Source organism: Sorghum bicolor, chromosome 10 (genome assembly GCF_000003195.3).
Source record: "Sorghum bicolor cultivar BTx623 chromosome 10, Sorghum_bicolor_NCBIv3, whole genome shotgun sequence".
NCBI lineage: Eukaryota > Viridiplantae > Streptophyta > Magnoliopsida > Poales > Poaceae > Sorghum > Sorghum bicolor.
Window position 1 is genome coordinate 7,412,046 of NC_012879.2, and position 26,600 is coordinate 7,438,645.

Genomic DNA, 26,600 nt, shown 5'->3' on the forward strand with positions numbered 1-26,600 from the left:
GCGCAACCCCCATTTCCCCACCACCCCCACCCTACTCCCCCGCTTCCGTTTCCTCGGACCCCCACCACCGCGGCGCGCCCACATCCCTCAGATGCAGCCGCCGCCCGCCGAGATGCACCCCGCCGTCGCTGTCGAGGCCTCCGCCTCCACCGCGCAGGCCGACACCACCGCAAGCGCCGCCGCCGCCGCCGTCCCCGCACCCGATCCCTCCCCGCCCCCGCCGGCGCCGGCGGCTGAGACGGTCGATCCGCCGCCCCCGCCGCCCGCGCCGGCGCCCAAGACGGTCACCTGGAGCGAGAAGCTCACGTCCGACTCGCCGACGCACGTGCACGCCGCCGCCGCGGCGGAGTCCAGCCAGTACGTGTCCCGCGGGCCCGCATCCTCCTCGTCTAAGGGTAAAAGACCCCGCTAGCTCCACGCCTCGCACCTAGCTTTGCGGCTGTATTGCTCTTTTATCTGGAGTAGTTTTTGTTTTTTTGCTTTCTGATTTCACTGTGTATTGGTCCATCATCAGGCGCCGTGGAGGTGATGAGGGAGACGCTGTCGAGGTGGGGGAAGTCGTGGGGGGAGACCACCAAGATGGTCGAGAGCCTCAGCCGCGACACGTGGCAACACTGTGAGATCTCAGCACCCCTGCTAAGTGATAACATTCTATTTTCCTTCGAAGGGTTCGCTGTGTTCATATACTCGCGTGATTCATTCCTTGACGTGCACGGATTGGTAGGATGTGCTAGCTTTCTAACTACCAAAGGAAAGAATCGCCATATATAAAGTTGCAAATGTTGGGGTCTGGGGAATGTAGAGCTGGGGAAGCAGGATATTTGAACCTTTGTCCCAACAAAAGAAGCTTTACCATATGCTTTATGCCTTGTTGGCTAAGTATCTTCATAGGTTTACTTTGTTTTAAAACAATTCTTTAAGCCCTGTTGCCCAAGAACTTGTAATTCTACTGATGATCTTGTTGAACTTTCTTAGACATTCTTAGTCGTAGCATGTTATCTGGCATGTAGTGTGCTGAATCATTTGTGGGGAGAGGATAAGCCTGTTTTTCATCTTCAGTTCAACTGATTCACGTGCTTGTCTTCTAACTTAACTCGATGGTGTCTCTACTGACTGAATGTTCACAAGTGCATGTGTAAACTTGTCTTTGCTTGCACTTTGACCAAACCCCTTACACCATGCTACGACTAAATACCTTTTAGGTAAGATTTCCCATTGCCTTTTAGGTATCAATTGATTAAGTCTTTTGGCTAAATTCCTATTTTCCTAGAACTTGTGATGGCCAAGTTTCTTGTAGTTGACCGGTTAGAACGTTGAACTCTGGTAGTCGTTGGAACTCCCATCCAACCCAAGTTTGAAGCACGACACCTCTTAAGACAAAGCCAGGGTGGAGGAGTCCTCCACATTATCATGTACTTCAATGGTACTTTCGTGATCAAACTTCAAATCATCTGACTATAGTTATAGATCATAGGCTGTGATATAGATCTTCCAAGAATTTGGCTATTGTTCCAAGTGAAGGTTCTCACTAGTGTGTGTAGGTACTGTAGCCATTCACCTTATTTACTTCAAATCAGAAAACTTTCAATATGAACTGAGACATTTGGCTGATAATTGATAGCCAACCCGCAAGATTCTGTATTAACCTTCAACTCTAATTGACGTGGGAAATAAACATGGTTTCCCCTTTGCCTGACAATATGCCATTTCCTTAACAGTCAAGACTGGACCCAGTTTTACCGAAGCTGCTATGGGACGCCTAGCACAAGGGACTAAAGTTTTAGCAGAAGGAGGCTATGAAAAAATATTTAAGCAGACCTTCGAAGTTCTTCCAGATGAGCAGCTGAAAATATGCTATGCTTGTTATCTCTCAACATCGGCAGGTCCTGTCATGGGAGTCTTGTATATTTCTACAGCGAAAATTGCTTTCTGCAGTGATAATCCTCTGTCATACAAAGCTGGAAATAAAACTGAATGGAGCTACTACAAGGTAAGGGTTACTCCCTTCTTAGCATCTAGTTATCGCTGTTGAAATCAACCTTTCTTCTGCACATCAGTTCATCATATTTTTGACTGGTTTGATTTCTATAATTCATCATTGTTAGTTTCCCGTAGATTTATAAATCTAACTTACTACGCGAGAATAGGTAAACTTATTTTTTAGTGATCACTGGTAAAAATGACGTCGGATTTGAGGATGACAATAGTGATGCTCTTCAGTTCCATTCCATTCTGAAGAAATATATATTAAATTATAAACAAAAAAGGGGACAACTGCAGTCTGGTTAGTTTGCAAGCCTTACCCATTTATGATAAATGCCAGTTTGAATCATAAAAGAAGTGCACTGGTAACTACAAGTTGATTCTATGCTCACAGAATCACAAGGCTTATGTTACCATCTCTCTACTGAGGACATGGTCTAACTCTAACAATGGTGCTTTCGCTGTCCCTGGATGAAACTAGGTTGAATGCTGAAGCACTGATTGTCACTTAAGAAGATGCATGTTAATTTTTCACACCTAACTTGGATCTTTTGTCCCAGTTGTTACTTGATCCATTTTGATGTTCAATTATCAGTAGGACTTCAGTTAAACAGATGACTGTGTTCATTAAAACTTTTTTCTTCACTTTCCAAAAACAGGTGGTCATTCCTCTTCACCAGCTAAGAGCAGCTAATCCTTCAGTAAGCAAAGTAAATTCCGCTGAGAAGTACATTCAGGTCGTTTCTGTTGAAGGCCATGAGTTCTGGTTCATGGGTTTTCTAATGTACGACAAGGCTGCAGCCAGTCTTCAAGAAGCCTTGGCTACTGCTCGTGAGTTGCAACCGTAAAGGCACCAAGTGGTGTTTTTTCCGGTTACATCAGTTTCCACATCTCGAGTCCAGGCTGGGTCGCTGGGATTCCTTAGCTTCTGAGTGTCTCCTGTTTCAGATCCTTTTAGCTGAAGCTTTTGACACGGTACACTCACTAGCTTGCATACGCCTCAGAAATGTATGTTATTCCTGTCAATGTTGTAGTCATGAGATATATATGGAAAAACACTGCCGCTGTCCATTTTGAATGCATGTCAAACATTTAAATGTGACAGAACTATCAATATTTTCTACATTTGAGATGAGATTATGAGATACAAGTTTAGAAAGTAGCATGATGACATCTTAAAATTACTAGAAAAAATTCTACTTAGCACCCTAACTATTGACTGTTGTTTGCTTCATCCCATTATCTTAAAATCAGTTATCTACTCCCCTAAATTATTAAAAATTGTATAAATAACTCTTTGAGGTAGTTTTGAAGACAATTCATTTTGTTGTTTTGACAATTGCCCTGAGTATCCATACTTGTACGTAGGCCCATCTGCTGCCCTCTTTCCTTACTCTTTCTAGGCTACCTCACTGCTCGATGAGCAGCATATAACTCTTGATTGGTCTTTCAGTTTTTGAGGTAGTCATATGAGGAGAAAGCAAGAGGGATGGAGGATGTAGAAATGGTCAAATGACAAAGGATCAGATAAGCTCAATGCCATTGAGGAGTGGCGTGAGGTGGAGCAAGTGGAGCAAGAGACCAGAGGTCATGTGATGTACATCGAATAGTGGGGCATGCTGTAAAGAGTATGGAGAGGAAGGGAATATATGAGTATGCATACAAGCATGGATACTCAGGCCAATGTGTCAGGATATAGTGTAATTCCTCTGATCTCCCATTTGGTCCTTCAGTTTTTTAGGTAGCCATACGAGGAAAAAGCAAGAGGGGTGGAGGATGTAGCAGTGGGGTATGGTGTAATGAGTTCAATGCCATTGAGGAGTGATGTGAGGTGGAGCAAGAGAGCGAGGATGTCGTGTGATGTTCATCGATCGGTGGGGCAAGCCTGTAAAGAGTATGGAGAGAGAGAGAGAGAATAGATGAGTATATGCATGCAAGCATGGATACTCAGGCCAGTGTGTTGGGATATAGCCTAAAAAAAGTCACGCAAAACCATCGAGGCTCATTTGAATATAATTAGATGTTTTAAGTGCTATAATATCATGTTTTATAGTTGAAGAAGTTATATAGTCAAGACATGATCTATTAGGACTTAGAAGATTAACCCTCCTTTTTTTCTACTATTTGCTGACTCACCACAATGTCAGTGAAATCGTGTTCAAAACTGGATCAGAGGATTATTTTGATGGTGTTCAATGCTTCGCTAGTTCTATAAGTGAGGGGGTAAAATAGAAAACTGCCAATAGTTAGGGGAGTTAAATAGGCCTTTTTCAAATTATTATGCAGATATGGTGCATCAAACAGAAAATTTACAAGTGAACTTTGATTCGAACTTATTTGTTCACTCCAAAATACTTGGTTTACTCCAAAGTCCAAACCATGACCGACGGTTAAAAAGTTGTCACCAACCGTGATTGTTCAGGGAAAAAAAGAAGCCCAACAAACAGAAAAAAAAAAGAATTTGTTACGAGAAACTAGGTAGACCTATCTTGCCTAATGGATCAATAGATTTAATATCTATCACATTGCTCTTTTAGCTATCACCATTCCATCGATCAGGCCAACTACTCAGTGACTAGACACAGCCATTCCATCGGTCCATGTTGTCAGAGCGTGGCACCACGGCTTAGCAGCCTAGGAACTTGGCAACAGCTTCATGTTCCACATTCCGTGAATGTACATGTTCGAACGTTTTCCCGTTCCGTTCGGAACGGGAACATGACTGCTAAGCACCACCAGGGTCCGATCCAGTGTGTTGCTTAAGGAGGGAATTGGTAAGCTTCAACCAAAAACATTAGGCTACAGACAATTTTAACAATCGATTTTCGGTTCAAGGCAGAAATCTTCCAGACAAAAAATTAACTTCCATTTCTTGAATACAAGTACTTCCAATATATATCTCAATTTTTCAAACAATGTGAGATAACTGTTTTTTTTTGGGGGGGGGGGGGGGGAGGGGGGGGGGGACACCCAACATTCCGCCTTTGAGAAACCTGAACCGAGCAGCTGCAGCCGCAACCAGGCAGGCAGGCATCATGACCGACCTGGGGGATGGGCACGGTACCACGGGTGTAGAAAAAAAGGTAATATGATCGAAGATAAAGGGTGCGCGAATTTAAAAGATACAATAAATTTCACCCAGCACGTTGAACTATTCCAACTTTAGAGCATCCACATTACATTTACACGGAAAGAGGGAAAAAAACAAGAAATTTTTACTCAATTGACAGCTTCATATAGTTTCAGAACTATGTGAGCAGATATTATTGTAATATTTTACCATAGGAAGCAGCAACCTTCTAACCGACGCCTTCTTCAAAATTGTGATCTCTAGTGGGTGAAAATAATCTTTAAAGAATCGCAACCATTGTTTCATTGTATTAAGCTGAATCTTCGAAGAATTTATAGTATTTGATGTTGCCCCACTGCCCCAGCACAAGTGAACTTGGGCCTTAGCTCATAGCCTTGCTCAGCATCAGGTGAATCAGTACGAGGATGCCGACTCCGATCATGACATTTTGCCTTGTCATATTTTCTGCAACTAGTCGCCACCTGTAAGTATCAACCAGTAGATAGCTGCTGATAAAGCCTGTTTACAATTTCATCTTTATCACTACCAGACCAGAAGATACATACTAGAATGCAACACAAAGATCACATTTGATATCTTTTAAAAGGCAACCAACCAGTAAGCTGACACCAGTGGACTTTGCTTCTTTTGAAATGAATTTCAATGTATGTATGTGCTTTATGTTTGATTGGATAGAAAGGAAAAGAGATAATAAATGGCAATTTGAAATATCAGCTGCAGTAGAAGAATAACTCAAATGGACGAATACCACAACAAAGAGAGGCAAAATTAAGCTTGAGATTATCAAATTTTGCAGAGTATACATGCTAGCATGATAAACTAGTTTATTTATGAGTCAAACAGAATACAAAAAAACAAAGACAGTATAGAATGGCAAATCCAGTTCTATGATGGACTGAATCGTGCAGTCAGAAACAAAAATTCCACTTCCATTCAAATGTTAGGAAGGGTGGGGGATGGATTGCTGTTGTGTAAATGCATGTGTTGTTTGTGTGCATGTGATTATGCAGTTGTGAGGATCTGCCTGAACTTACCAATTTCCTGCTACAAAAGTGTTCTGTTCTTTCGTGGCTTCCTCTACTGCAAATTCTTCCAGCAGCGCGCGCTGACGTTCAGTAACCACCCTGCAGAATAAAATGTGTGCTATGAATTAAATCAAGGGGCAAGTGTTTTACCATAAAAAAACCAAAACGGCAACAAAATTAAGACCGTTAATCAAGCACTTTTATTTAGAATGAATTAGAAGAACAAAAAGGAGTAATACAAAGGCCATCAAATGATCAAATGTTTACTTGGCATAAACCAGGCTGTAAACTGATATATTGATGAAGAAATTGCTAAGAATACAAATAATATACATAGTAAAAAGAGATACAAATACCACACTTTATTCTATTATTACTAGGCCCATTAGGATAAGCGTTCACAGAGTGCAAGAGCAAACATGCAATGAGCACAATCTAATCCAACTAGTTGTATGCCTGTAGACTGCCATGGACAAAAAGAGATCTCCAAAAGCCACCTACAACATTGAGTTGTTGCAGCCTGCACAAACTGCAGTCATGTTCAAACTGCTCATTTTTCGAAACCTCTGGTCTCCTAGCTCGGTCACTACAATGCCTGGTGTGGCAACACATTTTCCATTTGTTGACCAAGGAGTGCCATGTTTTACATCAAGTATAAACTACTTGTGGTTAGGGGGTTTTTTAGCATTTTACACTACAAGCTTCAATGGCAGCAAAAAAGAATAAAGATAACACTTTATATGTCGGCAACGGATCTAGTGCAAACTCATCTCTCGTGCAAACTGTGCAAACTCTAATCTGGACCGCAGGATGTTGATCCAAGTGGGCGCATGGGAGAGGTGGAAGTAGGGATTTGTAAAAGTGTATTAAGAGCGGGCGATTAAGTGCAAAATGACACAATCTCTCCGTGCCTTTTGGATCAACATCCTGTGGTCCAGATTAGAGTTTGCACAGTTTGCATGGGAGATGAGTTTGCACTAGATCCGTTGCCATGTCCTCAAGGCTAACAAACAACGCTCACCCCTCATAACAATCTTCAGGATATAACTGCCAAACCATAGAATTCTCCCTAGAAAAAACAAGAAAGAAAGAAAAACGCTCAAGCTTTACCCAGTCCCTGCCTGTTCCTTCCCAGTTTCTCTCCAGTTCACAAGCCAAACGCACTGACAGACAGTGAACAGTGGTGGACAGGATGCCGGAGTTCCAATTTCTCTGCTAACCACCTTGAACCACCAGGCCCAATTATCAGTCTTACCACCCAAAGCACTGGTAACAAAATAGCCTAGAATGGACACAAGCGTTACAATGCTGCAGACCATGCTGACAGGAAGGCCAGTGGGATATGGTGCCAGAGAAAGGACAGCATCGACACCAGTGCTTCCAGCAGGTGGTCTACAAGTATGGACAGGTCACATTGGGAATTTAACAGATTCAAAGGTGAACCACAAGGGGGCGAAGCCATGGAGGATGGCAGGTGCCAACTTCAACACGAATCTGCTAGGACAGAGGAGACTATCTGGAGGTTTCATCAAATCTGGAGACAAGAAGTAAGGAACAGGGTGGCAAGACAGCCTGCCACAGCTATGGAATGGTGGTTTGCTCCATAATTTATTCAGTGGCTACGTGGGAAATAAAACAAAGTGTAGGGTAAAATGATGACAATGGCAGGCACACAGTCACAACCAACTCGATTTTCCAGAGCAGAGATGCTGAGTCTGATGGAACAGTATTCTAAATATTGCTTATAGTTCAAGCTGTTGAGGAAAGGTGGCTGATCCGCATATGCTTCAATGTCATTTATTGAAGCACATAAACTGTGACGATTTAGAATTACCTCATACTGGTACTCTTCATTTATCATTTATACAGAGAGTTATAGACTCAACCAAACTGAGCATGTTACTTGTTAAGAGGTTATCATATGCCAATCTCAGTTAAAGCTAGCCCAACTGAACAGCTTCACCATCTGTCTTCAGACTGGGTTGACTTCAGGCTATGCAAACAGTTCAGCAAATCCACTAAATCTGTACAATTTCGACTCTTTTCTGCTTCATGGATAACTAATCATTACTTTTGTTCTGAAGAATATAACAAATCCACTATATCAAAAAAAAAAATTGAAATGTGCTAACAGGTAACCAATCAAATACAAACCCAATATACTTTTACTTCAAGGGCAGATGATCAAATGAACTAGAACACCAACAATTTGATATATATGGAGTATGTCGGTCATCTTGTTAATATAATGATGTGCAGCTCTCCTGCATTTTCAAGAAAAAAAAAAGTATATTGGCAAAAAATGTGCCAAGAAAAGGATAGTCAGCTTACGAGGGGAAATGAATTCGGAATCGGACATATTGGTCCCCGAAGTATCCTGACGGATCTGGCAATCCTGATAGAAATTATGATCATCAGCACTTTACTAGGAAAAGTCAGGTGAGGCATTTCTCAAATTTCATAGGTTACCTTTCCCCCTTAAAACTACAACTTGCCCTGGTTGGACTCCTTTGGGTATCTGGATAAATTCACCAGATGTTAATTAGGTAAAATGATGACAATTGAAAATTTCTTCAATGCAATCGAAACCTACAACAATCCCTTATGTGTCATCAGAAATTATGGTTCCCTTCAATGCCATCAATTCTAATTTTTCTTTCCCATGTGTGCCATTGCTGGTTACTGGCCTGTTAGTTGGTTCTGAAAAGACAATTGTAGGCCTTCAATTTTTCTGTGCAGTGATAAATAAGTCCATGTCCATCCTACTGTTCCTCTTATAAGAGCATGCATGCACACTGAAAAATTGTGATTATGTTTGCGTCTCAACGGAAATATAATTCATCCATTATGTATAAAAAAATGTACCTCTCGCAAAAATGAAGTTCTGAAGAAATAATGCACAATCGGCGATGTGTGTGACAGGTAAAATAGTCACAATTAGTGCTATCAGATGATGATTTAAAGGCGTTAGCTTCTAAATTTACTAAAAATTAGCAGTAATGGCACAGAAGGGAAGAAAAAAATCCAAATGGATGGCAATAATGGGACACTAAACTTTTCAATGGAACATAAGGGATAGTTATAGGTTTCAATGGTGTTGACCGAATTTTCTCGAAGAAAAACTGGTGGGGAATAAATATATTATTTTAAACTTGAAAGCCTATCCACTCAATAAGTACACGCAGATATGTTTCGACAAAACAGAGATTACCATGTGCATGGAGACATGTACCCGTTAAAAATAAGTTCAAGTTATTACCAGGCATTTTAAATTTGAATTGAAATAGGCTCCATGCATATATGCAGTTATAGATAAGCAACACAAGAAGCAGATAAGATGATACAGGAAGTGTACACGCATGTACGATTCCACCTAGAATTGTTACCTTCACTTCTGTTTTCCCATTTAAACTAGGTACTTCAACTTTTCCACCAAGCACTGCCTGCAAGTTTTATAAAAGGAAAATCAGCATGAACACGTTACACGTAAACTATAAAAGCACAAACTCATTCTTTACAGAAATGTCAAAGAAAATCAAAATTGTTAGAGAAGTGCCAGCTTTAAAATGTTGCAATAATGACGTTATAACCAACTACAAATTCTGAATACACTGACACCCTAGTTGATCTTATGCCAGAAACTTAAAGTTAAATCCAGAGTCAAATATTATGATGGAACCAAAAGTAAAGTCAAGAAATCTTTTACTGAACGGCCTTGATTTGTCATGAAATGAAGGTTAGATTAGATTAATGATACATAAACTAATAAAGGGGAAGGACGACATGTAATTTATGGTTGGGAAAAAATTCCTGAGGCTGAGTGAGAAATAGCATAGCTTTAGAATGTTCAAATGGAAAGGAGCAAAATAGGACAACTGAAGCTATTACCTGTGTGAAGCTTATCCTTTTATCGACATGGATGTCAGCACCATCTCGGGTAAACACAGGATCAATTTCTACCTAGGATATACACAGTTGACTGGAGAATCAGAAGATATTTTCTTTGATACAAGACAACAATAAAATTGCATATAAAATATAAAAAATCGTAATGGCCGCAGCTGATATAGCCTCTACCCTCTAATAAGTACAGAAAACAGCACCCACAACACCTATAAACCCATCAGCAGTTAGTAGTTATAAACAAAGAGGATTACTGCCTGATCTCTCCTAATAACAGGGTGTTGGTTATGGTCTCAACCTTACATGCTTGTGACAATCAAACACAGGTACAAATCACATTGAGACATATCAAGCCTGGTGACAAATTAGCAAAGGACATGCACGACATAAGAATGCTACAAGCATCCATTATATTATGGTCACAGGTCCTTCACTAGTAATATGTTTGGACCAAACAAGCTAACCTAATGCTCCCAGTGGTAGTAACTTAAGTATCTTTGAGGAGGTATTTCTGGCTATTGGCATTCAATAGAAATGAATGTGCTCGACCATCCAAGTCTAGAAATAAGCCTGAGTAAAATGAATAAAGGCCAGCGTAAACACAAAGTGGCCTGAAGAAAGCTTTGAAGAAACTGATTCTGACATCGACGATAGGTTAGCAAGGACTGAGCTTTGAAATGGATCCTTCGGGTTCAGGCATGGTTTGACAAATGGGACTTTCCCTTTTTGTTTCCCTTCAGAACTGGAACAACTGCTGGAGCATACAATTCATCACTTACCGGCATGTCTCTAGTAAAAGTAGCTTTTTATTTAAAGCGAATTGTACATTTTGTGCTACCAAAGGCCATTTGAATTTAAGTAGGCATGACACCAGGCACATGTAACGATGGCTGGAATTGAAGGCATGGTTTCCCAGCAGAATGTGAACCGCTCATTTTGTGAATCCATAGTTTCCAATCTCTATTAAAATCATGACAGACCCTACCAAACTCATAGAGAAATGTAACACCTCCTACCACCTATGGATTGACCCTCCATTCTCATCCACAATTTCTGATTGTTATAGGCACACCAAATAAGAATTAGTGTTACTTCCATTTCTAGAAAGAACACATGGTTTCACAAGCACAATCAATCAAATTTGCTGATACACTTTGTTGTGACACTCTAGTAAGATAAAGAAAAAACAAGTTAACATCTGAAAACTGCTTTGTTTCTATCGTTTCTGACTGGCACTCCAGAACAGTTAACAACAAGAAGCCTATATTGCAGATATTTCTCTGATTAGGTAACTAATTTTTTGGTAGTGGAATCCACTTAACTTATAGATCGATTTATATGTATAAAAAGAACCATGCATGGATATGGACTCTCACTTGAATTTTTATGTGTAGATTTCCAGATCGGACACCAAGTCCACCACTATCTCCAGCCTCCGGTACATTGATTGTGTCACCAGAATCAAGTCCTATGTTGCAGAAAACAAGAAAATCTTCAATGAATTATTACACAATACAATGAAAACTCGACTGTTACATGTTCAGTCTATAGTAAACATCAGGCAGAGTGTAACTCCTTCAGGCAACAAGCTGTACATGCAAAGAGACGAGAAACAGAAACAGCCCCAGCAAACTATTAAGCAACCAAAACCTTCTAATAGAGTGAAAAGAGCAACTAGGTATAGTATGTAAAAGCACCTAGATTTTGGCAGCTAAGTGTTAGCTCAACTACATACAAGTTGTGGTGGAAAGTTTACAGTAGAACCAATGCAGATATCTCTGCAATTCCATTAGGATATAGGACAAATGCACACAGTAACTTCAAAGTCCAAACAATCTAAACTTATGAGCATGTGCACATGTCTGGAAAAGAAACAAACCAAAAGAAGGCAATTGAAGCTGAGTGCACAGTACCTGCTGGTATATCCAATTTTACATGTTTCATACCATCTACCACCCCTGAACCTTGGCATGTCAAGCAGTAATCCTGTGGAAAACTATCATCCATGAGACAGGACAAAACACACTAAATGTTTATGGTACCTGCAGGAATATTACCTTTATTACTTTCCCAACACCTCTGCAAGAACTACAAACGGTTGTGAATGGATACATAGTGACCTGCATAAACCAACATGTGATGTCCTAACTCCAAAGCATATGAATGTACCATATGTATCTGCATGGAAAGTTTGAAACTAACAGCAAGTACTTACTCTTCCCAAACCTTTACATGAGGGACAAACATATATCTTTGCATTTGGCAAGTGACCTCTCCCGCCTAACAGTAAAACAAAATCAGTATTAATGAGAAAAGAAAGAGGATATGGGCTAAATCAGGATGATCATTATTATATGTACAAGCAAGATGGCAGCTTTGCAAAGAAAACTTTAGTATCAATTAATTATTTCTAACGTTACATACTTCAGCAAGTTATCCTTCATAAATCTTAGCTTTTCAAGTCCCATCTAGTACAGTAATAGAACTACCTTGTGGGGCCTAAGGTGTCCTAAGTTTGCTAGTGTCACAAGTCGCAAGGTTATGATTGGTTACTACTATTACATTGTTCACAAAACCCCATGGAGTGTCCAAATGAAGCCTGGTAAACATATGACAATCTTCCTACAGATTTCAGACGATAATTATTTTCTAAAGAATGCTTCATTCAAATAACTACCATCCATAAGTTGATTCCAAAAGATTATGACGGGAACAAAGAACACAAATAGTATTAGAAATAGCATCCTAATAAATAAATAACTAAATGAACACCAGAGTTATCTTGCCATCAGCTTAAATTTTAGATGCACGGAAACAGATATTGAACTAATAGTGTCTCTGAAGTAGGTGTTTGTTCAACAGAAAAACTATTTGGATAGACAACATGCGCAAATCGATAAACAAAAAATTTAGAAAAAATGTCAAAGCACATGTACGAGACAGTTGAAAGCTCATTTCAGAAAATGACTTCTATGTAAGTGCCTACTAACAGTAACTGCATGAAAACAAAGGTTTAAATTTTGATTTAACAGATACGCATACAAAAGCCAAGTGCAATAAAAAATGCTCCCAGGCAATAACTTCCAGCATAAAAGTGTACTCACCACATGAATCACAAACATTTTTTGCGCTATAGGACACTTGCTTTATGCAGCCATTGGCAGCTTCGCTAAAAGACAGATTCAACTCTACCTACTTAAGTTAAGATATAAAATAAGTTCAAGAAAAAAAAAGACAAAAGGAAAACGAAACTTAAAATAAAATAGGAACAGGCCTAAGAATGAACCTTAATATCATTTGCCTGCGCGTTTATATCTTGCTGGAAAACCTGCAATCCAAGAAAATAAGCATCACTTCATACTCTGCAGTCTGCACTGACATGACAAATGGAAGTAAAATGTGTTTGCAGCGACAGGAAACCACCTCAGAAAATATTTTATAGAATTTACTAGAGAAACGACCATCATTCTGTCTGTGGAATTCTGTGAAAGGATCATGTCTCTGATTGTTGGATCCTGAGAATGTGTCATGCTCCATCCTTGACCCTCTAGAAAATAGCTGCGATATTACACAACACAAAATAAACTTGTACCAGATTCCAAAATAAATCACTCCAATCAAAGGGCTTGGAAAAATCCAAGTCATTTCCTATAAAGGTGTAAAAAAAGGAAAAAAGACTATGACAACTTACCATGTCATATTGCTCTCTCTTTGAAGGATCCCGTAGTGTCTGGAGTCCAAAATGACAATAACAAGACTGTTAATTTTGGCGCAATAATGAAAAAAGCAACAGAAAAACACAAATTGCGGTAACTTACTTGCCTCATATGCATCTCTTATTTCCTGAAACATCCTTTTTGCAGCAGTATTGCCTCTATTTGTGTCCGGATGATACTTTTTGGCAAGCTACACACATTGATTCAATTAGCAAACAAAACCATCAGAATCACACCACTTGTATTTTTTTAATATATGGAACATATTGTTAACATGCATGCTGAAGACTTATTATTTACAAATGAATCTGCCTCCCCATTCATTGTTCAACATATCTGCCTAACTTTCATCCTAATTCCAGTATGTTCAAATTCTTGAAGCATATATGTTTGAAGGCCATATAAGTATACAATATCCATAGTCTGTATAATAACAAAAATAAGTTTCCAGTTGCTGGCAGGATTTAACAGCACACCTAACGAAGCTACACAACAAGTGAAGAATCACACATGTAGTGCCTTCTTCAGAAATGTACAGCATCGCACATGATGGTATGAAAAGATAGGAAACAGGTGAGATTGCCACTTGGTCAATGGATATTAGATTCACAGCATGCTCATCTTAAATAAATAGTCCAATCAAGAGCAAGCCTTGGAATATCTCAAGATCAACTGAACTATAATGATACTCACAGAATGAAATGCCTTCTTGATGTCATCCTGTGATGCATCCTTAGGAACACCAAGAATTTTGTAGTAGTCCTTGTGTTCCGAACAACGGTGACCTGGCAAAAGAAACCATTAATGTTTAGTTGCCCTGTGTGATTGCAAAAGTAATTGTGATGCGTAAACCCAGTGTAATAACCTGTAGCATGAAAACTCCGGCTCAATACAAATGGTGTCAATATGAATCGACCATAGAACTTATCGCCAATATAGATGCCAGTAGTGCTGCAAGCTGCAATTCTCCAGAAGAAAACACAAACAAGCATGGGTAAGGAACAGAGAAATATGACAGTAGCCAGTAAATGTATACGCTTGACCTGAATTTACATCTACCAACTGCAGATGTCAAGAGTTATATTGTATCAGTGGCATATAATATTAATATTCTTCTCCAACAATAAACACAGAAACACATCCAGTATAGACAGGGCACGGCAGTTTTTCCCAATAACCCTCCGTACTATATTCATATCGGGATGTGATTTTAAGAGTTCTTTCTTCTAGTGTAGTTTGAATATAAATCTACAATTATTCAAATAATAAGAACCTGTAACAATAAAACAAATGAACGAGAAAATGCATTGCACAGCAATTAGCAAGTCAACAGCCTGTAAAATGAACGGTTTGTAAGCAGTAATCAGCTGTGCCATTTTCCCCCAAGACCACCAAATTATCTCAATTTTCATTAGCAGATTTTCATCCGAAAGAGCAAAACTTCTCTCAAACCCAAACCAGCAAGGGATCAAACAAAACACACAAAATGGAACGGAGATTACGTGTGTTCGGCTGCATCCATGCGCACCTCTGCACGGCCACCTGCAAGCAAAACTCCAAACAGAGTAAACAAGTGACAGTCTGGCACTCCCCAAAACCCAAACAGGTGTGGGAAATGGACAGGGAAGTAAGTGAGAGCTCGCTCGTCTCACCTCGCCCGACCGGGGCGCAAGGAACCTCGAGGCATGCCGGAGCCACCCGAACCGACCCATGGGGGGCGGCGGCGCAACGGGCCAATGTGGACTCGGGATGCGGAGACTGCAGCCGTCTGGAGCGCTCGGCTGAGAGGTCACCGGGCTGGCGAATCTGGCGATCAACAAGACCTGCAGAGAATCAGAGCGGTGTAGAAGAGCTGGTAGATGATTCCGGAAGCGTGCCGGGTCGTGAAGCCCCGGCGACGGCGAGGGAAGAGCGGCGGCATGTGAGGGGATTGTGGATTTTTATTTTTATTTTTATAAGAGGGGATCGTGGATTGGAGGGGAAGAAAGGAAGACAAATGCTTCTGGGACTGGGAGGGTTTAGGGGAAATGGGCTGCCTCACCGGCCTAGCAGATGATGGGCCTTGTGCTTCCTCCGTTTAACACGACTCCATGCTTGATGGGCCTTATTTTATTGGCTCGAGAGTTTTCGGTCCTTTTGCAGCGTTTGAAACTCATTTCACCTTTATTAAATAAAAAAAACACACACACATTTTACCAGAAACGGCTAAATATTTGCGAAAGGATTTTGAGGCAAATTTGGTCCGATGAATGCGAAACAGCGAAAAACATTTCTGGTAGCTGCCTACTGTACTACTGTTGGCTGTTTCTAGCTTGCAGCCCTTGTCCCTCGCAATCAGGCCTGTTTGGATCCATTAGCATTAAAATTTACTCTTTCTATTCTAAATTATAAGATATTTTGGTTTCTCAAGATACATTGCTTTTCTATATACGTAAGCATAGTATATCTGAGTGTATAACAAAAATCGTATATCTAGAAAAAACAAAATGTCTTATAATTTAAAATTGAGAGAGTAGCTACTTAATGCTAGTGGATCCAAATAGACATGCTAATAAACATATTAATTATTAGCAGGAGAGCAGCTAATGGTTAGTTCAATTAAGGGCAGTCCCAATGAACGATTTCTAGTTGTACATTCCAAGAGTAATTAATATACATAGAAACTATCTTTCCCAACCCATAGTTTCTATAGCAATATTTATTCAAAAGATAAATTAAATGACTCATTAAAATAAGATGGATCAAGTGTGTCAACTGATCTCTACAACACACACTGCCATATTTCTACATGTTCCAAACAGAGCAGACGCTGGCAAAGAAAGAAAATCAAATACGCTTCAAGAACCATATATTTCCAGAACTATCCTACTTGCTCTGTAGCGGCCTGCGCGCCTGCTCTCTGGTAGCCTCGCAAGCTCCACGGCTGCATCGGCAGAGAGGCACTAAAGCTGAAGGGGCATGTCACAGCACATGGAAGATGCAAGGGCGCAGCTTGGAGTAGGAGATCCGAGCGGAGACAGAAGGAAACCATCGGTTTCTCTCCAACGCTGATCGGGTGGTTTCCTCACGCATCGGTCTTTTGCGACGACTCCGTTTCCTCCTTACGAAACCGTTTCTTTATTTTTTTTCTTCTCTCTCCTTAATAAATCTACTGCCACATCAGCAATTTGCTTAGTTGGCAGAGTAATTAATAAGGATAGAAACCATCATCAATACACCATTGGGACTGCCCTAACAGGTTTGGAGTTGCTAATAGGTGCTAATAGTTCATATACACCTTTTACTTATTATCCAACCGCCTATTAGGTCATCTTCAATGGTAGTTTCATGACTCAGTTTCCAACACATTCATATTTTAGAAAACAGTATAGAAGAGTTTCATCTCCAAGGAATTCTATACTCCTATGAAACTCTTATCATCTCTTTCTTATTAATATGGTGCCACATTAGCATATTTAATGTCCATAAAACTCCAAAGAAATTCTACTAAAACTGACCTTAGGGCGTCCACAATGGTGTTCAAATCGCTAGCTATTTGATCTCTAAGAAGAATATTATTGTCTCTTAATGGCAATTTACAAATAGCTAGGTTAGAAAGTCGCTAGCTATTGTGAAGAGTATTGTGAGAGAGTGTTTTCTAAAGATCGTGCTAGATTAGTTATTTATGAGTCGCTAGCTATTAGGAAGTCGCTAGCTATTTGATCTCTCTCCTCGATAACCAATAAGAATGTTACTTTTTTATTATTTTTATATGTTATATCGCTAGCTATTTGTAAAGTGCTATTGAGAGCCAATAGAATTTCTATTAGCTAGCTATTTGATAACCACTGCAGATGACCTTAGTATGTGGATCCAAACATCCCCTACTAAAAATTAATTGGCTAAAAATTACTAGCTATTGGCTACTAACTAGCTGATTTTTAGTATCAGTGGATGTAAATATACCCTAATAAATACATGTTAAGAAATTTGCTTAGTTGATGGAGATTGAACATCATAAATATCTCTAGAACTGCATTGATCTTGGCTACTAGCGACAATTCGACTACACCTTGTGATACTTGGTCAATTGGACGAGGTGTATCAGTGTATACAGTACTCAGTTGATTCTGATTTATTCTGAGAGAAGAATACTTTTCCATAGCTGAAAAGTAGCTGTGATGAGCATAAACGTACCAGGCGTGACTACTAGAGTACTACTTGTTAGAGCAACTCTAACGGTTTTGCATTTCTTTTGTTTGGCAAAATATAGAGTTTGTCAACTCACAAATGAAAATACCAAAGTTAAAAAGAGTCCATCTTCAACCATTTCACATAATTCTTTTGCAAAAATAAAATCATGTACCTACTTGTTGCCCGCGTTTTTTCTACTTGCGCGTCACCGTCAGTTCGCGCTGTTTTTGTTTTCATTCGCCAATTCATTTGGTCACCAGCAATTGCATCCAACCGGCCAGCAAATCCTGAAATAGCTAGTTGGCACGACACCGATGGATTCCAGGTCGCTGGAGGCTCCACTAAGCCGGCAACATAAACTCCGACGAAAGATAGCGACACCATGGAGCAATGAAAATGGCAACACCACGGAGCAATCGTGTGGGAACTCCAACGGCGGCGCATGGGAGAAGGAGTAGGCGTGCGGGAAGAGTCTCTCCGTCGCGAAAAAACACCAATGTCAAGCCTTATGGACTTTTACATGTATGCATAGTTTGACCCTCCATTTGCTAAGTTGTCAAATTTGCCAAAGCCAATTACCAAACCGTTGGAGTGTAACTTTTGAGTTTTTTTTCTAAAAAAACAAAATGCATAACTCAATTGTAAACTGTTGGAGTTGTTGAAAGTCTTTGTATATGTGCAAATTAGATGAGAGTTTCGAAGGCAGTTTAAAGATCCCATGTCTAAGGGCAATCCCAATGAAAGAAACTATTGTAGTTCCTATAGCATAGGACATCGTGTCAAAAAACTATTCTTCCCGATGCAAAATTTTCTACTATGATCAAAATAAAAATCCAACCAATCATTCACCATGTTTCTCTCTCCCATCTTTCAGATCTTCTATGTGTTTTTCTCTCTCTCGTTCTTTGCTAGCGCCCTCCAAGAAACGGTCACACAGAGCGCCTATATGCCTGGTAGGAGAGCTCTTTTTCAAGAATCGTGCAGACATAAATCAAAGATGAATAAATTAATCTAAATTTAGAACGCACAATATACTAATAATCTGAGCAAGAACCAGCGACATTGTCGATCAATGCAAAAGACGAGAGCTCCATCTACTCTAGTAGTTGTCGAGTTCGATCGATACCCACAACCGGTGTATCAGCTCAAGCCTCGGCATGAGAGCGCGGCGGTGGCGGTGTGTCCGCTCGGGCATAGGCAGAAGAGCTTGCTTCCTTGCAGCAACATCGGCTTGCGACGATGGCGCGGCCTTTGCGGCGGCGAGCACGGCAGTGGCAGCCGTGCCAGCAGCAGAACTCGCTTCCCTGCGGCAGCAACGGCTTGAGCGAAGATAAAGTGGCGGCCTGCTTTATAACGACGTACCCTGCACAGCGACGGCAGCTTGCACATTGGATCTGGTGGAAGGCGATGGAAACTAGCAGTTCCTCACTAAGAGCAAGTATTATAATACAGCCAGCTGCATGCTGTAAGACTTCTTTACAGCCTTCTTGCAGCCCACTCATATAATGGTTAGCTCATCACTATTAATATATGGCCCACTTGTCTGTCTCACAGACTTTTTTGGTTTTTGTGTCTGAGCCGGCTGTAAACTTACAGCCCGCTTTTACTCTCTCTCCTCCACCTCAGCATTTAGGCCATCCTCAATGGTAGTTTCATAGCCCAGTTTCCAACATATCTATATTTTGGAAACAGTGCACTCCCATAAAACTTTTATCATCTCTCTCTTCATTACTATAGCGCCACATCAGCATATTTAATGTGCATAAAACTCCATTGAGACTGGCCTTAGCTGGCTTACAGCCTACTATAATACTTGCTCTAATGCACTTTCTATCTTTTTTCATGCCTTGATACACATGAAGACATCGTTTCTTGAAGAGGAAACGATTTCTTGGTTCTATATCTCTCTTCAATAACTTTTTTGCTACATCAGTAAATCACTGAGGTGTCAATATAATTAAAAGAGATAAAAACTTTCATAAATGCTTCATGGGTAATAATGCTAAGCGGAGGCTACAGAATTACGATGCATCGCCAACTGACGAGTCCACGTCAGCGGGAGGTATGAGTGCCATTGATATGATATCTGCTACTGTAGAAGGTTCACCGTTTTCAAAAGTGCGGGCCCGGGTTTTGTTTACAAACGTCAAACGGTGGGAGGCTGGGAGCTCTCGAGCATTTGGAAGATGGACGTCAACCGACAATATAGACCAGACGCAGCAACAGCGTGGACACTGGACACACAGTAGTACTGCCGTATCGTTTGACTTGAAGTTTCGAAAACTTTTTTATTTTCGGGACTGTAGCATTTTTGTTTTTATTTGATAAATATTATCTAATTATGAAGTAACTAGTCTTAAAAGATTCATCTAGATGCAATTAATTTTTATTTTCATTTATATTTAATACTCTATGCATGTGCCGTATAATTTGATGTGGCGGAGAATCTTGAAAAGTTTTTATTTTTGGGGTCAACTAAACAAGGCCCTAGTGTCCTCTGTCACCGTCACGCCACAAACGGCCGCGTGACCGAGCGCGCTATGTACGGTATAAACCGGGCTGTGTACACACATTTTGTTGCTCACACGCTTAAATTTCATATGAATTTGATTGTTTTCACGGGAGAGTTCGTATGCATGTTTGAGACGACAGTGTTCCGTTGGTTTGTTGCATAACTTCACAACCATCCGTCTCCATCCGGGAATAGGATAAACTATGTGCCAGTGTTAACTAAAAGACACAATAATCAGTCAACGCTTATCTCGATCTTTTTTCCTTAATCTATTTATTAAATACTATTTTCTCAGGTTTTGACCCAGCCCAAGTTCAAGTATACCTTACACCTCCAATTCTTCAACGGCAACGAAAGAAATGAATCAATAATAACTCCTTTTTTCCCTGAGAAGTGAGAAGTACTAGACGCTAACACAAAAAGATTGGAAAAAGAAACTATTTGCACCTGAACGACGGAATCACCGCTTCAGCGGTGCGTTCCCACTCGCGTGCCACCTGCTTCGTCTCGCGGATCCCATTCACATGGCGATGGATTGGACACTGGATACGTCTGCACATCACGTCTCCAGACATGCAGCGCCTCGTCTCGTCCAAATCCTCTCGCCGCGCATTGATACGTACGAAGTGCGATACGCCACCACACCAGACCACGTGCAGTTTGTCGTGCGACATGCATGGCTGCCGTTGCCGTTTCAACGGACGAGTGGGGCAAAGTAGGCGAGCAGCACATGCGGGCCGCTTTCCGCGCACGCTCAAGCCTGCCGCTGCCGGGCGATCGCCTTCTCCTCGTCGTCCTCGTCCACGTCCTCCTCCGTCTCGCTGTCGCCGGCCGCGGCGCCGACTCTCGCGCCCGTCACGCCGGGGGCGACGCCGCCGAGGCAGTCGAAGCGCACGCTGCCTTTAGCCGGGGTCACCGAGCCGCCGTCCGACGCGGCGCCGCCCGTCTTCTCACGCCTGGTCCTCGCGGTCGTGGCTCCTCCGGTCGTACCCGCTGCCACGGCCGCCTCCGCCAGGTCGGGCGCCCTCCTCGACGACGCGGACCAGAACGGGACCCGCGAGGAGAAGGTCCGGGTGATGAACGACGGCCACCGGTCCGACCACCCGAGCCGCGCGCTCCTGGCGCCGCCGTTCCCGCCGCGGGCGTCACGCGGCCCCGTGCGGCGCAGGCTCTCCTCGCCGGCCGCGGCGACCATCTCCCTGCGCACGTGCTCCGGCAGACAAAGCGTGAACCGCTCCAGGTCGCCGTCGAGGCGCGTGGCGAGGGAGTGGCCCGTCGAGTGCGACCGCGGGACGGGCACGGGCGGCGCTGCCGGCCGCCCCGACCGGGACCGCAACGCGCGGCGCTGGCTCCCGATCCGCTCCAGCTCCATCGCCTCCTCCCGGCGCTTCCTGTCCTCCTCCTCCTCCTCCTCCTCTTCCTCGGCACCATGGTGGCTCACGTCGATGGCCATCTGATCCCGCTGCTGCTGCGCCTCCCCCGTCGCCGTCGCCTCACTGGAGCTGGTGGCCGCCTCAGCCGCGGCGGTCTCCGCCTCGGGGTCGAGGTTGCACCGGCAGACGGGGCACGTGACGTGGCCGGCGAGCCACTCCCCGATGCAGTCCGGGTGGAAGGCGTGGCTGCAGCTGGGCAGCAGGCGGAGCTCCTCGTCGTCCTCGAACTCGCTGAGGCAGACCGCGCACTCGAGCGCGACGTCCTTGCCGCCGCCGACCCGGAGCTCCTTCGCGTCGGCGTACCTCATCGTCGGGAACGACGCGACCACGGCGGGGTCGAGCCCGCGCTGCTGCTGCTGCTGCTGCTGGTCCCGGTCCCGCTGCTCCTGCCGCGACAGGGCGAGCAGCGCGGCGGCCGGGATCCCGGGCCCCGCGGGGGCGCCCCGCCCGCACCGCCGCATGTACACGGAGAAGAAGCCGATGAAGAAGAAGGCCGCGATGAGCGCCACCAGCAGCACGATCATGGGAGCGCTGAAGCTGGGCGACTGGCCCGGCATGCTCTCTCCTCCTCCGCCGACGGCGCCGCCACCGTTGTCCTTGTCCCGCGACGGGCTCTGCTGCTGCGCGGCGGCGGGGGTGTCGAGCAGCAGCAGCAGTAGCAGTAGCAGCGTGAGCACGGCGAGCGGCGGCGACGACGCCGCATGGTGGCGAGGCGTCGTCGTCATCTGGCGGTGGTGGACTGGTGGGCGGGCGGGGTGCGTTTCTTGGACGAAGTCGATGGCGCGCGCGCGGGGTTGTGCATAATAAAGTGGTGACTGACTGGTAGAGGGCCAGGGGTGATGGAAACGGAAATGGTGAGGTCGTGGCGTCTGGTGGCTGGGCGGCGGGCAGTCGCGGTCGCACGTCAGGTTTGATGGGTTCGGGGCTTTCGGTACCGGGGTTTCGGCGTCCGCGACCATCCAGCCATCCAGGTGTCCGGAGTAGGTCGCACGCCCGTACTCGTCCCGTGCATGGGTTGGACTACGCTCTGCTACGCAGACGCCGAGAGGCGGACGGAGTGGGGAGAAACACATGCAAAACATTTTGAAAGCATAAAGCATCTTATCAGAGGAAATATATCCATGGTATTGATGCTTTGGTGGTGATTTGGTCGTGCAGCAGTGCACTGGGATGCCTTGTGTTGGTATGGGAACTTTGGATGTCCGTTAAGTACGAACTAGATTATTGATGAACTGTAAGTATACGGGTTGTGGAGAATATATAAGTATTCATCCATCTGTTTTTGCTCGTATAAGAAGTGTGCAAGGGTTTACTTTGTTAAAAAATACTAAGCCCCCGGACGTCTGATTCAGAGCATGATGTCATCATTAATCACCAAAATCGAATTAGGGGTCTAGATGTTCGAGCCATGAGGTTATTATGGAAAGGCAGCCACCTCTAAAGGCAGCGGAATCACCATGCAAGATCTTAGGGCGTGTTTGGTTGCCTGGTCAACTTGAACCAGGCCCTCCAAATGTTGGCACCCGCATGTTTGGTTTCCTGGTTGACCCTTCCAGCCAGGCTGCGCGCATGCAATAGATGTCTCTCGGCCAGGCTGTGAAAGAACGAATGAATCGACCGTTTCTTTGGAGCCAGGCTCCGACCGTGCAAGCTTGAGCGTATGTTGTGCAGTCGGACCAGCGTCAGAGACACATGCTATCAGTTTTCTACGCTAGATCTGCAAGAACCAAACAGCGGATGAAGCGGGCCTGCATGCATGGGAACGAGAACCAAACGAACCCTCCCGCATGTGACGAGCCTGGCCACGTCGGGCCTGGTTGCGGCATGCAAGCCAGGCTGTGGCCAGCAACGAACCAAACACGCCCTTAGATGAATGATGGGGGTCATCAGCTGCTTCGCACTAGTGCTACTATAGAGTATGTTTAAGATCGCTGGTGTCACTCCGCCCTTGTATGATTTAGCTTCTAATCGACTTCCTTGCATGTTATAGCATGATAAGTACTCAGTTGTACACCCTAGATAGTTTATGATTGTTGTTTTGATGCCAAGTTCAAACATGAAGGTGTTTTTTGATGTTTTAGTTCAGAGGTTCTAAATTAAAGAAGACTATACATACTCATGTGTCGATAACAACATAGCAATCGGATATTATTATCCATTTACACATCTATTCATTGATACTCTCGCCATTGTTGATTACAAGCAGGGGGGCAAATCTAGCCTTTGCTATTAGGGATTGCGCCACGCTCCCACAAACTTCGACAAAACTAGTGAAGACTTACAGTTAATCACTATTCATCAATAGTGTTTGACTCCTTTGTGCTAATGTGATGACTCTGGTGCCCTGCACAATACAGGTAATTTGGTATATTGAATATTCCCTCGGCCCTTTGATGCTAACATAGTGCTCAAAATTTGGTAGGACCACGTGGGCTCCAATGTAAAACACACGCCTAAAATCATAAGAAAACTACGGGGTACGGATGACATTCATGAAAGGGAGAAGCAAAATCAAGAACTTGGCATAGGCCTTTGTTCTTGAGCTCTCCGCCGTATGTAGGAGTGGGGCATATATAGTGAACCAAAAGAGCAAGAACCGAAAACAATCAGTTTCCTGTTCAATTCTGAATACTAATTGTTTACTTCCAAGTTCCAACCCAAACCCAAAATTTTTCAAGATTTCCTATCACATCAAATCTTTAGACGCATGCACGAAGTATTAAATATAAACGAAAATAAAAACTAATTGCACAGTTTGGTCGAAATTTATGAGACAAATCTTTCAAGCCTAGTTAGTCTATGGTTGAACAATAATTACCATAAACAAACGAAAGTACTACAGTGTCGCGAAATTTTTTCCTTCCGAAACTAAACACAGCCTAAGAAACCCAAATAACCAAAGAAAGTTTGATTACTAGTATATTGCTATTGTTCTCTTATCAACTGATATTATCTAAAATAGTGGTAGTGTTGCCCAGAATTGCTTTAGAGCCTATGTATTTTTTTGTTGTCTTAACTTTTAACCTCTACTGAAAAAGTCCGGTTAGAATCCAAGACGCACCAAAAATAATCGAAAACTGAAATACTCTATTCCTAGAATTTTCTAGAACTGATAGGTTCCTATTTTCTAGAAATATAATTTCTTCGAGAACTAAATACAGATAGACAAAAAACTGAATGACTAGAGTTACTTTTGATTTTAATTCTTGTAATATCTCTAAATGTCATAGGTCTTGTGACCTTTGTAGCTGATTGTATCGCCTCTTATGGCGTATCTTTAGGTGTAGATGACTCTAATCTATAATAAATCTTATAATCCTAAACCCCACTAAGTATTTCTCTAAGCATGCAAGCTATCCACCTAAGCAATGCACTACCATATTGAGTTAAAATCCACTAAGTAAAACCTCAATAACTATTTATCTCAACATGCAATGTGCTACCACATATATACAATTAAAATCCAATAGCACATATGACAACTGTAGTGACCACGCCAGCAAGACAAATAAGTATAGTCCACATCATCGTACTACACAATCCATTAATCTGCGATTCCCGCAGCAACGCGCGGGGTATGCTCCTAGTTTATAGACGGATCATCCACCAGAATGACCTTATGTCGGGCGATTTGCGTGTTGGTGAATAATAAGGCCTTGTTTGGTTGGGTCAGATAAACTTTATCGTCTATTATATCGAATGTTTGGACACATGTATGAAGTATTAAATATAGACTATTTATGAAACAAAAAACATAGCTAGAGAGTAATTTGCGAGACGAATCTTTTAAGCATAATTAGCCCATGATTGGATACTAATTGCCAAATAAAACAAAAATATTACAGTACACGTTTAACTCTCTCTCACACACACACTGTGAACAAAAAAGGCTTCATTTCGATTTTCTAATTTAGAAAATCACATATTTGTTTTCTTCGTATGAACAGATAAATACAATGATTCAAGTTCATATCCTATCACGAACTTTGTACCGCGTATATTCCTTAGAACAACTAGGAAATTATAGAATAAAAAGAAAATTCTTTGGAATAGTGACATACAAAATTAATAAGAAATATAAAATGAAGAAAAAGGCACATAATCTCACCTCTTTCTATACCATAAAGAAAAGAACCAGAGATTTGAACCACACACACAGAAAAAAAAACCCGAATGCCCAGCTGGATGTGCCACTGGCCCACTGCCCTAGCAGTGTAACTATCGAACGAAGGTCGTATACCTGCCAAGGAAGAAAAACCTTTTTTCCAAACCAATGCATACGGTACACCAGCTGCCATTTGCAGTCGCGGCGGCGTGCCGAGACCGCACGCAGAAAAGTCAAGGCGCCGGGCACTGTGCTTCGAGCTGAGGACCCGGTCCAGCCGTCCGCCTCACGCTCGCACAAGTACAACAGGTCCACGCCACGCGGATCCGACCGGTGCGTTACAAGAGTCCGTGCCACCACAGCCGTTGGGAGTTCTTCCACTCCTGTTCCGGCAATCATGTCAGAGGGTCCATAACGACACCGGTGGACCGGCCAGTTCCGACTACTGTCTGTGAGGGCGTGCGCTACTGTTTCCATCCTGAACAAATGATTCCTCAACATCTTCTGGCATTGTTTAGTTCCAATTTTTTTTTTAAGTTTTGAATACGGTAGTATTTTCGTTTTTATTTGATAATTATTATCCAATTATAGACTAACTAAACTTAAAAAATTCATCTCGTGATTTATAGATAAACTGTGTAATTAGTTCTTGTTTTTGT

The 26,600-nt window shown here is 42.6% G+C and overlaps 3 protein-coding genes across 4 annotated transcripts; 1 reads left to right on the top strand and 2 right to left on the bottom strand.

Annotated features, from left to right (window-relative positions):
- LOC8080042 (GEM-like protein 1) lies at positions 1-3,148 on the top strand. Its single transcript, XM_002436673.2, has 4 exons — positions 1-395; positions 515-616; positions 1,719-1,990; positions 2,643-3,148. Exons 1-4 carry the CDS (start codon positions 92-94, stop codon positions 2,829-2,831), a joined length of 867 nt encoding a protein of 288 aa, XP_002436718.1. The 5' UTR covers positions 1-91; the 3' UTR covers positions 2,832-3,148.
- Positions 5,073-15,690, bottom strand: LOC8080043 (chaperone protein dnaJ 1, mitochondrial). Of its 2 annotated transcripts, none has more exons than XM_021450237.1 (19): positions 15,371-15,689; positions 15,221-15,260; positions 14,584-14,676; positions 14,412-14,503; positions 13,825-13,908; positions 13,694-13,732; positions 13,426-13,560; positions 13,289-13,330; positions 13,107-13,194; positions 12,218-12,282; positions 12,060-12,122; positions 11,916-11,988; positions 11,379-11,470; positions 9,988-10,059; positions 9,486-9,542; positions 8,569-8,617; positions 8,431-8,494; positions 6,109-6,198; positions 5,073-5,535 (listed from the first exon to the last, which is right to left on the bottom strand). In XM_021450237.1, exons 1-19 carry the CDS (start codon positions 15,428-15,430, stop codon positions 5,436-5,438), a joined length of 1,398 nt encoding a protein of 465 aa, XP_021305912.1. In that variant the 5' UTR covers positions 15,431-15,689; the 3' UTR covers positions 5,073-5,435. The 2 variants fall into 2 exon arrangements, with proteins under 2 accessions (XP_021305912.1, XP_021305913.1); XM_021450238.1 differs by having other exon boundaries at positions 5,435-5,572; positions 15,371-15,690.
- On the bottom strand, positions 20,638-23,121 carry LOC8070782 (E3 ubiquitin-protein ligase Os03g0188200). The gene has a single exon (XM_002438014.2). The coding sequence runs from the start codon at positions 22,934-22,936 to the stop codon at positions 21,158-21,160; it is 1,779 nt and encodes a 592-aa protein (XP_002438059.2). The 5' UTR covers positions 22,937-23,121; the 3' UTR covers positions 20,638-21,157.

What these genes read in the sequence shown, in the direction of transcription:
- LOC8080042 (XM_002436673.2), top strand. Translation starts at nt 92, where the DNA reads ATGCAGCCGCCGCCCGCCGAGATGCACCCCGCCGTCGCTGTCGAGGCC. An exon ending in CGCATCCTCCTCGTCTAAGG is followed by an intron (nt 396 to 514) that starts GTAAAAGACCCC and finishes GTCCATCATCAG; the next exon opens with GCGCCGTGGAGGTGATGAGG. An exon ending in CTGAATGGAGCTACTACAAG is followed by an intron (nt 1,991 to 2,642) that starts GTAAGGGTTACT and finishes TTCCAAAAACAG; the next exon opens with GTGGTCATTCCTCTTCACCA.
- LOC8080043 (XM_021450237.1), bottom strand. Translation starts at nt 15,430, where the DNA reads ATGGGTCGGTTCGGGTGGCTCCGGCATGCCTCGAGGTTCCTTGCGCCC. An exon ending in ATGGATGCAGCCGAACACAC is followed by an intron (nt 14,677 to 15,220) that starts GTAATCTCCGTT and finishes GGAGAATTGCAG; the next exon opens with CTTGCAGCACTACTGGCATC. An exon ending in TCTATAAAATATTTTCTGAG is followed by an intron (nt 13,331 to 13,425) that starts GTGGTTTCCTGT and finishes CTTGGATTGCAG; the next exon opens with GTTTTCCAGCAAGATATAAA.
- LOC8070782 (XM_002438014.2), bottom strand. Translation starts at nt 22,936, where the DNA reads ATGCTTTATGCTTTCAAAATGTTTTGCATGTGTTTCTCCCCACTCCGT.